The sequence below is a fragment of the Enhydra lutris genome, unplaced genomic scaffold, assembly GCF_002288905.1.
Source record: "Enhydra lutris kenyoni isolate GAN:26980312 unplaced genomic scaffold, ASM228890v2 scaffoldscaffold34, whole genome shotgun sequence".
Lineage (NCBI taxonomy): Eukaryota > Metazoa > Chordata > Mammalia > Carnivora > Mustelidae > Enhydra > Enhydra lutris.
In genome coordinates, this window is record NW_019154118.1 from 29,495,883 (window position 1) to 29,508,271 (window position 12,389).

General features: G+C 58.4%; 1 protein-coding gene across 1 annotated transcript in view; it reads left to right on the forward strand.

Moving 5' to 3' along the window:
- The first annotated feature begins 1,626 nt into the window (after positions 1-1,626).
- The window catches only part of LOC111153731 (transmembrane protein 123), a 47,206-nt gene continuing 36,443 nt past the window's right edge, over positions 1,627-12,389 (forward strand). Inside the window, exons 1-2 of the mRNA XM_022512920.1 lie at positions 1,627-1,815; positions 6,151-6,207. Coding sequence (XP_022368628.1) covers positions 1,716-1,815; positions 6,151-6,207 — 157 coding nt within the window. The 5' untranslated portion in view covers positions 1,627-1,715. The remainder of the gene's footprint in view (positions 1,816-6,150; positions 6,208-12,389) is intronic.

A 12,389-nucleotide genomic window follows, 5' to 3' on the forward strand; every position in this document is an offset into this window, starting at 1 on the left:
CTTCCAGACCTTCTCATTTCTCTTTGGAGGAAACTTGTATTTCAACCTTAACTCCTAGGTACACATACGCTGAGCCTTAAAGGCAGCATTTGAGTAGGTGACCGAAAGAGTAGGCTGGCGTTCCAGAAAGAGAACAACGTACACAAATGTCCGGGAACCAGAAAGTACCCTTGTCCATGGGCGGCTGATCCGAGGCTGGAAAGGCAGGTTGAACCTGGGTTGTGAAATGCTTGGCTGACGGGCTTGACAGTCACCAGAGCAGTTTATTCCTAAACCAGATTCCCCAGTTGATCAGAGTAACCAAACCCTAAATGTGCAGTGTTTTGCATTTTGTCCACGGTGGATGCCAGGGCAGTGTTTGCTGGCTTGCTTGAATCAACAGATGGAAATCTGTAAATGTAGGACAGATTGCCCCATTTAATCTTTATGATCAGTCATGTCCATACTGATGGACTTAACTGAGATCAAAAGTCCTATCCGCTCTAACACAGATTTCAGAATTTTAACTGCAGTGATGTGGACTTTACGTCACGGAATCTGGGTCAGACGTCAAAGATCAGCAATGTGCAGAGGGTCGCAGGCTGGGGACTCACAGAGATTTCAAGAGCCCTGGATCCTTCTGTCTCCCATCTTGGAGGAGGTCTCCCGCCCTAAGCAGCACTCTTGGGGCCTCTCCTGCACCACTCTGGGTTCTTAGCCAGCACAACCTGCACACTTAGGAAGCATTTCAAGTCAGGACAAGGGAGTAGCACTGGCTTCGAGGGCTTGAGAGGGCCCGGACTAAAAACCCTGCAGAACAGCTTATTCCGTCTGAACCGGGACAGCAGACACCGGGAGACAAGGGACGAGGTTCGATTTGTCCCACTGGCCTCCATGCCATATTGCCACCCACGCCTGCGTCCCCCTGCGCTCCTCTGCTTAGGCACAGACTGCGTTGCCCCGATGTCCAGGGAGCAGGGCAAGACGGTGAGTACAGCGTGCGGTGCAGGTGCCCCCGCCCGCGGGGAGGTCGCTGCTATACAACTGTACCGGGTGGAGGGAAGAGCGTCCCCTCTTCCCCGCAGTCCCCCTCCACACTTGCAGGAAGAGACCTCCCAGGCTTTTCTCCTAAAAGCAAACTCCTCTGGGACTTGTCCGATCCGGGGTAAGGCAGGTCTTCCCCGGGAGCCACGCGGCGGAGGGCGGACCGCCGTCTCCCGCGCGCATCTGAACGCGGACTAGGTGCAGCCCCGCCCCCGCTCAGCCGGGTCACCCGAGGGGACCGTCCTGGGCTCACGACCCCTGCGCGGGGCCCGCCCACGCGAGTTCCGCTCCTTCCCGCCCGGGCCGCACCCGCGCCGATCAAAGACTTCCTTCCGGACCCCGCGAAGCCCAGCCCGCCCCGGGTCCCCAGAGGCCCAGCGGGGCCCGGCTCCGCGACTGCAGGACGGCCACTTCCGAGAAGAAAGGAAACCGCGCGAGCGGCTGGGGGACCGGAGTCGGCCTGCAGGGCCCCGCGGCCCCGCCCCCAGCCCGCCCCGCCAAGCCCCGCCCCCGCCGCCGCGGCCCCGCCCCGGCCCGAGCCCCAGCCGGGCTTCCGCGCCCTATTTGGGCATTCGGGGGGCGGGCGGCGGGAGGCGGCGCGCAGCGGGCGCCCGTGCGCAGAGGGCCCGCTCTGTGGCGCCGCGGACGCTCGGTCGGGGAGCGCGAGGCCAGCGCGTCCTGCCCTCGGAACAATGGGAGTCGGCGCGCGCGGAGCCTGGGCCGCGCTGATCCTGGGCGCGCTGCTGGTGCTGGCGCTGCTGAAGGCCGCCGTGGACAGCGCGGACCTGGACGGTGGGTGGCGGCGGGGGCGCCAGCGCGGGCCCCCCCCGTGGGCGCCGGGAGCGCGGAAAGTTGTGCGCCTCTCAGGCCGCGCGCGTGGGGCGGGCTCGGAGGCGGCCGGCGGGGGCCGGGGAAACGGGGGCTCGGGCCTGCCCCCGCCCCTGCCCGGCCCCGGGGCTGTCCCCTCCAGCGGCGCTCGCCGGTCCGGAGGGGCGCGCGTCACCTGTGGAGTGACCCGGGGGCTCGTGGTTCCCCCCCCGACGTCGGTGTCCCCACGCCCCCTTCTGTAAACTAGCGGGGTGGACCCCCGCGCACCCGCGCCCGACACGGGGGTCTCGGACGAACGCTCTCTGGCCCTGAGGCCCCTGGACGCTGAAGGGGGTGGCGCTGTGCGGAGAGCGCGCTGCTCCCGGGACGGTCCTGGGGGTGCTCCCCCCCCCCCGCGGTGGCACCTGCCCCAGCGCGCACCTGCCGTGCAGCCCTTGGGCCGCTTCTGCCGTTTGTGCGCGCTCAAGGCTCGGGCCCCGCCTTCAGCACCGCGACGCCGTGGTTCTGGGGGGCGCGGTGGGGGCGCCGGGGACTTTGAAAGGCCTCCAGGAGAGAAGCAGCGAAGCCGGGGTTTGCTGTTCATTCCCTGTTTCCTCTGTGGGCTATGGCAGCTCTGGGGCCGACGGGTGATGGCCCGTGAACGAGGGTTACAAGTGACCCACGTTCTCCGCAGTTTGAGCTCTGTCCATCGGGTGTATGTTTGGCCCGAGATCCGTTTTACCCAGGGGAAGATAAAGACGCCAGTGCAGGCACAACACCTGCTTTGTTAGAATAATCTGGGTGAGTTAGACAATAATAATTTTTTATTGTTTTGCTGATTTTTTTGCTTTGCTGAATTGTGCATGTCACAAGCCGGCTTTGCAGACCTGAGACTATTTAAGGAAACAATGATCAGTAAATCACATGTATCATATTTTCAATATCATGAGGTGTTTCAGTGTAAGGTGAACGGTCTGGACAGAATCAGTTTATTTTGGTGCCTATTTTATACTAAATAAGTTTTTTATATAGAAAGTCTCCTTTTTTTAATGTTATTTGTGAAAGTAAACCTTTTTATTGTTTCTCTGATGAATTACTGATTAGAGAAACTAAGCATCCTTGCTTTACCTTTTTTTTTTTTTTTTTTGGCCCTAATAAAGATTTTTTTTTTTTGGCCCTATTTTAATACTCACCGTTTGTTCTGTTTGTTACTTAAAGTCTCACTAGAGGTTAGTGCTGTATGGAATCTTGGCATGAAGGTTCTACTACAGGAAAGCCTTCATTTCATGAACGAGTATAACAAACATGAGCTGGAAACCGTTTCTACAGACTCTAATGTCACTTTGAAACTAGAGTAAAAGGTTCTGTAGAGAGTTTCTCAAAATAAGTAAGTGTCACTATGAAATCCAGTAACTTTTAACAATCATCCTAGAGCTTCTACATTGTTTTTTTTGTTTTGTTTTTTTAAAGATTTTATTCATTTATTTGACAGACAGAAATCACAAGTAGGCAGAGAGGCAGGCAGGGAAGCAGGCTCCCCGCCGAACAGAGAGCCAGACGTGGGGCTCGATCCCAGGACCCCGGGATCATGACCTGGGCCAAAGGCAGAGGCTTAACCCACCAAGCCACCCAGGCGCCCCAAGCTTCTACAGTGTTTTTTACTAGGCACTTTTCCTGGGTCCTCCCCATGCTGAGTGAGGTCCGTATGTCATCACATTGGAGCCTCACAGTATTATTCCCATTTTATAAATGGAAAAAAGCTGAGGCTTAGAAATTGCCGAATTTATTCAAAGTAAAACAGCTAATACCTGTTTGATTTCAGAGATTAAGATCCCAAAGCTTAATGCACCATTTTGCCACTAAGTCACTTCAGGTGGTGGTGGCCGTTCACACAGATGATGCTTACACGTACGATCTGCTGTTGCCTGTGATAACGTAGGAGAAGAAAAAAGAGGGGACGTTCTATCTTAAAAATACCCTGCACGGTCAGCTGGGTACTTTCATAAACACCCTCAGTTGGAGGAGTGGGGAGGCCACGAGCAAGTTAGCAAAGCAGCAGACAAGATAGATAGTGGCAGTGCATGGCTGGGGGAAGGCTGTTCATCAGGACTCCTGGTGGCAAGTGACAAACCCACCTTGGACAGCCTTAGTGGAAAGCAGACACTCTCCTGAGCCTGTAGCACAAAAGTCCAAAGTGGCTTCAGAAATGCGGTATTCCGGAGTTCAGATAGGTTCCCAGGAGAAGGCCACTGCCGGCTCTCTTGATCACATCTGTCAACTCGCGGGCGAGCCAAGCCCAGCCAGGCCCAGCCATAGTTCAAGCCTGGGGTGGGGATGGGGGTGGGGTCGGGGGGACTCCAAATAACAGGGACTTTCTAAAGTGAGTTCTCAGCGCCCACAGCCACCATAATGGGCAGCCTGTTAGGAGAGTAAATTAATCCTTACTGAGTCCGTGCCGCGTCATGGATGTAACTTTTTCTTCCATTTGGCACATTGTTCTGTGTTAATACTTGGTCTCCGTCAAGTAAAGCATCAGCCTCTTTGTAGTTAGATGCCGTGGTATTCCTTGTCTCCTAGGATACAGAGCCACCGCCTGCCCACAGCGGGTGCGGCATTAGTAACTGATTCGACAGTGGAGAAAAGTCCTAGAGCCACAAAGATCATCTGCTTTTGCCTCCTTTTTCAAACCAAAAGGTTGCTGGGACATGACACGTTATAGGACTGACAACAGCAGGGAGACAGAAGGGGGGCTTGTGCTGTGTTCCGGGCAGAAGGCAGCGGCCTGTTGGTAGTGACCTAAGTGCCTGGAGTTCTTCTCTGGGGGGTGAAACTGAAGTTACCTGCTAATGGCTTAGAGGAGGGCATGGGGAAGAGGGAGGAATTGAGGGTGACCTCTTGGTGTGGGGGCTGGACAACTGGTAACCCAGCAACGGAGACGCCTGGGGAGAAGCCGATTTGTAGTAGAAGATCAGCGCGTTCTTTTGACACCCCCGCGAATGGGCTTTGCAGTCCCACAGCCCGGTCCAAATCCAGGCTCTGCGACTTTCCTAGCCAGGTGGCCTTCTCCGGGCCTCACTTCCTGTCACTGCGGAATGGCATTTATGTCCCGGAATTGTTGGCTGCGGTGGATGAGCTGTGAAGTGACAAGCCCCCGGGAGGCCTGGCATGGGGACGCTCTTCCTACCACTGGCAGGTGGTTGATACCCACGCTACACACAGCTGGAAGGACCGGAACAGACACTTCTCCGAAGAGGACGTACAAACAGCAGACACATGAAAGACGCTCGACATCCCTCATCATCAGGGAAACGCAAATGAAAACCACGAGGAAATACCACGTCATGCTTGTTAGGACACTGAGAAGGAAGAAGGAACGACAGGTGTTGGCGGGGATGCGGAGCAAGGGGAGGCCTGGGGTGCTGCTGGCGGGAGGCTGGAGGGCGGGCTGGTGCAGCCGCTGTGGGTAGCAGCGTGGAGGGTCCTCCAGAAGCTGAAACTAGAGCTGCCCTGTGACCAGCAGCCCCACCTCCGGATGGGTGTTCAGAGAGGATGAAGACGGTTACTTGATAGATGCAGCCCTGTGTTTACTTCAGCATTATTTACGGCAGCTCAGGCATGGAAGCAGCGCGGATGTCCCTCGGTAGATGAGCGGATAAGGACGGGGGTGGGTAGCTGAATGTCACTGAGCCCCAAAATGAACGTGGTCTTGCTGTTTCCAACAACACACACGGACCTATGCTGTATTATGCTACGCGAAAGAAGTCAGTCAGAGAAAGACAAATGCCGTATGATTTAGTTGTCTGTGGAATTTAACAAATGAACAAAGGAAAGAAGACAAACTCTAAAATACAGGGGGCAAACTGGTGGTTGCCCGAGGGGAGGTGGGAAGAAAGAGAAAACCCGACCCACTTGGTCTTCTCTCCATGGCTTGAAGTTAGGGGTCTTCGTGCTGTGAGACCCAAGGGTGCCCTTGTGTCCAAAGGGCCCCTTGCCGGTGGCGCAGTCCCTTCAGAGGGGCAGAAAGGGGCTTCTCTGTCACCAGTCCCTGTGTCCTGTAAGGGAATGACCTCTGCAGGAAGTGGGGCCTGGGGAGGAAGATGTAAGTGTTTGTCACCGGAGCCCAGTGTTTTCTGTGCTGAGGACCCCAGTAACATGACCCCAGGTGTCCCGGCCAGTCAGGTGTGCTACATACCCGCGGCACAGGAGAGCCTCCCAGGGACTGTGTGCCTCCTGCAGGTCCCCACAACCTGTCGCCGGTGTTCTTAGATAAACATTAAATGCTTTTTCCTCACGGGACGTTTTGTTTTTATATGCTTACAGAATCTGTAAAGACAAAGAACTTGGTGCCTTCAGGAAACCACAGCGCGAACCCCCCAGGTGAGTCTGGAACCGGCCACGCAGAAGGAGGTACAGGCAGGCGGGTGCGAAGCGGGACCCCAGCTGGGTGACCCGCCAGCCGCAGGCTCCCGAGTCCTGGTGGCTCCTGTCGGGGCTGCCCCTGCAGGCGTCAGCAGACCAGAGCCAGGGGCTGGAGCCGCCCCTGTAGCCCCACGGGGTGCAGACACGCTCAGCCCTCCAGTCTGGCACCCCACGCTCTAGGGCTCAGCCACGGAGCTGGGTCCCGGCTGAAGGCTCTGTGCGGGTTGAACACAGGAGTCGTCGCGTCCGCCCATTGGGCCAATGGGACAGGCCATTCCACGCTGGTCAGCCGCCTTCGGACGCCCAGGGTCCGGGCCCCTGCCAAATGGGTGGAGAGCCCTCCCTGGTGCCTGCGGTGCCTGCGGTCGGGAGTCTCCGAGGCCTCTGGCGTGGGAGGATGCGGGAAGTGCCCACCACCCCGGGTCTGGTCAGCCGGGGCCAGGTCCCTGTCCTCCAGGCGCCGATCGCCCAGAGCGGACCGAGCGGTGAGCCAGACCAGAGCACCCAGACCTATCCCTCTGCCTGCCTGCCGGGCGGCGCCCATGGAGTGGCGCGGGCAGCCCTGACGGTGTAGGTGCTGGGAGCACAAAATCGGCCAGACCCTGGCCTCTAGCCCTTGTGGTGGGGTTTTCAGTTTTATTTCCATGGGAAAATACCCAGGATGTGACCGGTGGGCTGGCAGCCGTGTGTCAGCACCCTGCTGGGCCTGGCTGCGGAGGTCTCTGCACTCTGCACCTCTGCCTTTCCTACTGGCTTCTGGCCCAACACAGAAAGTTCTTCCAGTTCAGCTTCAGTCATTCCGTGGGGGAGTTTCCATCTGGGGAGAAGAGACGAGAGAGGTTGCCGCAGAACATAATCATGGTGATGGCTGGGCACATGTAGGAGGGTTTGTAAAAATATCTTATTAGCTTATTAAGTGCCTTTTCCCGAGAGCCTACAACGTTGAAGAAACTTCCCGTACATTTGTTCATTGCACAGTGCGGAGCTGGGGGTGGTGTCACACAAGAGGGAGCTGAAACCCAGACGGGTTACCTCGCCTGCCCAAGGTCACACAGCACATTCAGGATTTGAAACTCCCTTCCTCGGATTCTAAACCTGTGCCCCTTCCCCACATTTCCTGAAACTGCGGTGTGGTCTCCTCTTTGAAATACCACCGCTCACGATGGTGAACCGTTGTGAAAGATCAGCGGGGTACGCTGAGGGCCCCTCTGGGGTCTGCGGGGTGATTGCACAGGGAGAGTCATGGGGAACAAGGAAGGCATTGCCCCCCAGCGTCTTTGTGAAGACATCAGCTGTTACACACTGTGTGTTGCCTGGTGGGGAACACTTCCCAGAGCCATCACAGTATTCTTCCCGTACCCTCTTTGGTCTTGGAAAGCCTTGTGTACCATGCTGAATTTGTGTATTTTTGTGGGATGGGATGCTTAGTATTTTGTCTTTTGTGATGACATTACCAATTTCTCTGCTGCTGCTGACCTAACACAATTCATTTGGCATCAGTTCCAGAAGGAAAAGAACATTTTTCATGGGAACGGCCAGTAGGACAGCGCTTGTTGCTTCCAGATGGCTGGCCGCGTTGGGATCTGTGTTTCTCCCTTCTCTGCCGGGGTTTTAGCCTCATCTGAGTTCTTTGGGGGTGGCTTCCGTGATTTACTCACCCCAGCACTGTGCCTGGTACACAGGACGGACCACACATGCGCGGCTGACCTGGACCGTGGAACCAAATGTGTCTGTTGTAAGCCCCGCCTCACCTTACCAAGAGCCGCTGCACGGGGTCTGCAGACAGCACGGTCCGTGCTCCAGGGTGATCCTTTACTACAGCTGTTCTGTGGCGGTCCTTGTTCGTGGAGGGGGACGGATAGCTGAGGTCCGAGAAGCTGGAGTTGAGGCCTCTGTCCCTTACATGGGAACGTTGTATTTCCTTAGAGGCAGGAGCCACCGAGGATAGCCATAGCTTTGACATTCTTTGCGCAGGGTTTTATTGAATTTTAGTAATTCTGCAGAAGGTTTTCATTTGTGGGGTGGACAAAAAGACCACGGATTACCCGAAATGTCTAATAATGATTACTGTCGGGTAGTTATGGGAGGGTTTTTGAAAAATGTGTTAGGTCACGTGCACATTTTCAGCTCAGAGAGAAAACTTCCCCGTTTTAGATACAGGCGGAGGGCTTCTGGCTTGGGGTCCGCGGTGCACGGAGGTCCCGGGTTATTGTTCGTACGGGGTCTGGGTGGAGCTGCGGGGAACGTGACGTGGTTCGGAATGGACAGCGTTTCCGTCAGTGGCCGGACGCCAGCTCGCTGTCCCGCAGGACGGGCCTGCTCCTTGGCCACTTGTCCCTGACGTCCCCCGAGAGGAGGAGCCCGAGAGGTCCGGGCCCCCTTCCCGGTGGAAGCTCTGTTCCGGGGCGGGATTCGTCCCAGCAGGCATCAGCGGGCGGTGGCCGGAGCGCGGCCGTGCGGGCGTCTGCGGCGCGTGGTCCGGTCCGCACACGCGTGCGTGCGATGCCGGCACTTGGGGGAGCTACGTGCCGGGTCGTGGCAGGCTCCCAGCTGGCCTCGTGCCTGCGGTCTTGGTCCCCGGAGCCCGACCCGCAGCTCCTGCCCCCGGGTTTCCTCAGCGGGGAGAGCGACCCACGTGCGTGCGGCTGCACTAGCGAAGTCTGAGGAGCGGGCGGGGCGGGGCGGCCCCGTAGGACCGCGTATGACCCCGTGCGTATGACCCCGTGCGCAAGAGCACGTACGACCACATACGACCGCGTGTGACCCCGCGCGTAAGAGCACGTGCGACCACATACGACCGCGTGTGACCCCGCGCGTAAGGCCACGTGCTACCGCGTGTGACCCCGCACGACCCCGCGCTAACCGGTCGGCGCTTTCCGCACCCCCCAGCTGCGGGGGACAGGCCGCGGCGGACGATGGAAGCACGGCTATGGGACGAACCCTCGGGAAAAGCCACAGGCGGGAGAGCGTCCGGGTGGGGGAGCCGGAGAGACGCGGGGGGGGGGGGGGGGGGGCACCCGGAAGCTCCGCCCCCGCCGCGCCGCGATCCCGCGGCTTCCTCTGACGGGGGCGGCGGCCTCCCGAGCTGCTCCAGCGCCCACAGCGCCGGGCGGAGAGTCCCCGCCGCGCCTGGGGCGGTGGTCGCGGCGCAGTCTCTGTCTGCGGGGCCTCGCGCGTCTCCAGGTGGGTAAGTCCGCAGGCCTCGCGCGTGCCGGGGTCCCAGGAACTGCGTGGCGCTGTGGGCGCTCCCGGCGTCGTGCCGGGCAGGTGGGGGCCGGGAAGCCCGGTGCGGCGTGAAGCCGAATCGCGCCGCGGGTTCGGGTTGCTCCTCGTTGAGGGCGGGGAGCCCCGTGTCGTGTGGGGGGTGGTCCGCGCCGCTCCTGCGCCCGCGGTCCAGGGCGCTCGGCGTCCTAGGAGCGCGTCTGGGCCTGAGAGCGCGGTTAGCTGCTGTGCGGGCTGCGGGAAGCACGTGCTCCTCTCCCCGCTCCGGTTACCCGCCAGTGTTCCCGCTGCTGCTGGGCTCGCCCGGCCGCCTGGGCACCGGCTCCTGGAAGCGCGCCGACGCTGACCTGCGGAGCATTGCCCTGCGCTCGCGGCGGGGACAGCCTCGGTCTGTTACTGTCTGGCGAGAACTGCTTTGGCTGCCTTCAGTCCGCACTGAGTTTGTTTGTTTCTTTGTTCTAAGATTCGATCCGGTAGTTTTTCATGAGTCCCCACCCGCCCAGGACGTGTACCCTGTTCCATTTCAGGGAGGATGGAAACATTACCGCTTTGCTTTTAACTGACCTCGGGCAAGTTATTCACCCTCTTGGTGCTCAGTTCCTTCTAGTAAAACAAAAAGCTGGTAAAATGCAGGTGTCTCGTGGGATACGGGAGGCAGCGTGTAAAGCACCTGCCGCCGAATGGCCGCTGGCACGAGCTAGAAAGTGAATGCGTTCCTCCTTGCCCTCTGCCACCATGACAGGTTCTTTAATCCCCCCTACGTGCACCTTCGCTGCCACTGTGCCTTTGCACGTGCTGTTCTGGCTCCCAGAAGAGCTCTTCCCTCCTGCCTTACCAGGGTAACACCCATTCAGCTTTCCCATTTTGGTAAGCGTCCCTTCCTCATCAGGGAGGATGAGTCGTCTCCAGCCTGCAGTTCCAGGCCCTCAGAGGACCCAGCTGTCGAGGGTGTAAGTGGACCTCTTAGGGGTGGTGGTGACTTGACTCTCCACCTCGTCCCCAGGGCTCAGCGCAAGACCGGACATAGATTTTTGCTGAAACAAGAAGGAGGAACGTGCTCTGGGAGGAGGAAACCAGTTTTCATGCTTCCCAGGGCAGCCGCACCTGTGGGATTAGCGGGGCGCTCCTTGGTCAGGCTAACCCACACCTGCGCTCCGCCTGTGATGATCCTTCCCTTCACAGCTGGGCTGAGTGGGGCTTCCGTGCTAAGGGGAGCGTGGCCAGGGTTGTACCACTGCATTCCAGCACAACGCTGTTTTCTTTGCTTATGTTCTCATCAAGTCTCCCAGCAGGACCTGATGGGATGTGCAGGAAAGGGGTTGGACAGGCCTTTCAGATACTAGAGGACAGCAGGGGCGTGGCCTGGCTCACCAGCGCCCTGCGGTGCTCAGTCTTCCTGCTGAGTCGGAGGTTCCGGGGTCAGACCGGTGACCTCGTGGCAAGGCAGGAACACCTGAGCTCTGCCCGGACATGAGGAAGCATCGTGAAGGGGATGTGGGGAATGGGGTTTGGGAGGGGAGGGAACAAGTTTGCTGGAGCTGCTCACGGAGCTTGGGTTTGATAGCAATGCAGAAGGAAGCCACCATAGGATAGGCAGAGGAGGCAGAGGGCGGAGAGAGAGCCTCTGGAGGGAAGACGGAGAGAGTAAGGGCCAGGAACGGCAGTGAGGTCAAGTCGGGAGTGAAGGGGGGCCCCTGTACTGTGCTTCCTTGCATGGGAGGCAGATGGGGGGGCGTGTGGGAGCTGTTGAACTCGGTCGGTGACCCTGATTTGAAGAGGTTCCTTGAGGGTTAAGTCTTAGAAGTGATCATGTATTTGGCCCACCATCCCGTTTTTATTTGTAAAATTATGCAACCCTAAAACTGGAAGAAGAAACTTAAAGCCATGTTTTTCAAGCTCCTTAGCACATTAGAATTGCCTGGAAGGTAAAAAAATACTGGTTTGGGTCCCACCTAAAATCTGAGTGGTGAAGAGGGAGATTGGAATGTGTCTTGGGCTTCGGTATGGAGCTAAGGCTGAGAGCCGCTGACCTCGAGGTGGGCTGGAGGCCGATGGCTGGTGGCCAGAGGCTGGAGGCCAATGACTAGAGGCTTGAGGCTGGAGGTTGGTGCCTGGTGTCCAGTGGGAGGTTGGAGGCTGGTGGCTGGAGGTGGGTGGACGGTTGCTGGAGGCGGGTGTCTGGTGGCTGTTGGTTGGAAGCTGGAGGCTGGTGGCTGGAGGTTAGCGGCAGGTAGCTGGTGGCTGGAGGTTGGTGGCCAGTGACTGGAGGCTGGTGGCTCAAGGTGAGTGGCTGGAGGCAGGTGGTTGGAGGCTGGAGGCTTGTGGTTGATGGCTGGAGGCTGGAGGCAGCTGCCTGGAGGCTGATAGCTGGAGGCTGGAGGTGGGTGGCTGGAGGCCAGTGACGGGGGAGGTGGGGTGGCCGGTGGCGGGTGACTGGTGGTGGGTGGCTGGAGGCTGGAGGTGGGTGGCTAGTGGTTGGTGGCTGATGGCTGGAGGCTGGTGGCCAGAGGCTGGAGGTTGGAGGCTGGTGGCTGGTGGCCAGAGGCTGGAGGCCGGGGTGGCTGGAGGTGGGTGGCCGGTGGCTGGAGGCTGGTGGCCAGAGTTTGGAGGCTGGAGGCACATGTAGGTGCTTCCAAGCAGGGGTGTGCTGAGTGGGTGGAATGCGATGGAGGTTAGCTTTTACAAACATATGTAGCAAACACAACATGTTTTTAGCCTCTTTGGAAAAGAAGTATAAAGTCTTGAGTGGTGGGCCTAGGCAGGAAATCAGTGATGCTCACGCTGGGCTGCCCCCACCCCCGGCCCCATGAGGTCATGGGGAAACGAGCTACCAGTGAGGCTGGTGGTTGGAGGATCTCATTATTTTAATAGTGTTTAAGTTTGATAAGAGGTCTCTAGTGACCAGAAAAGGATGGCGA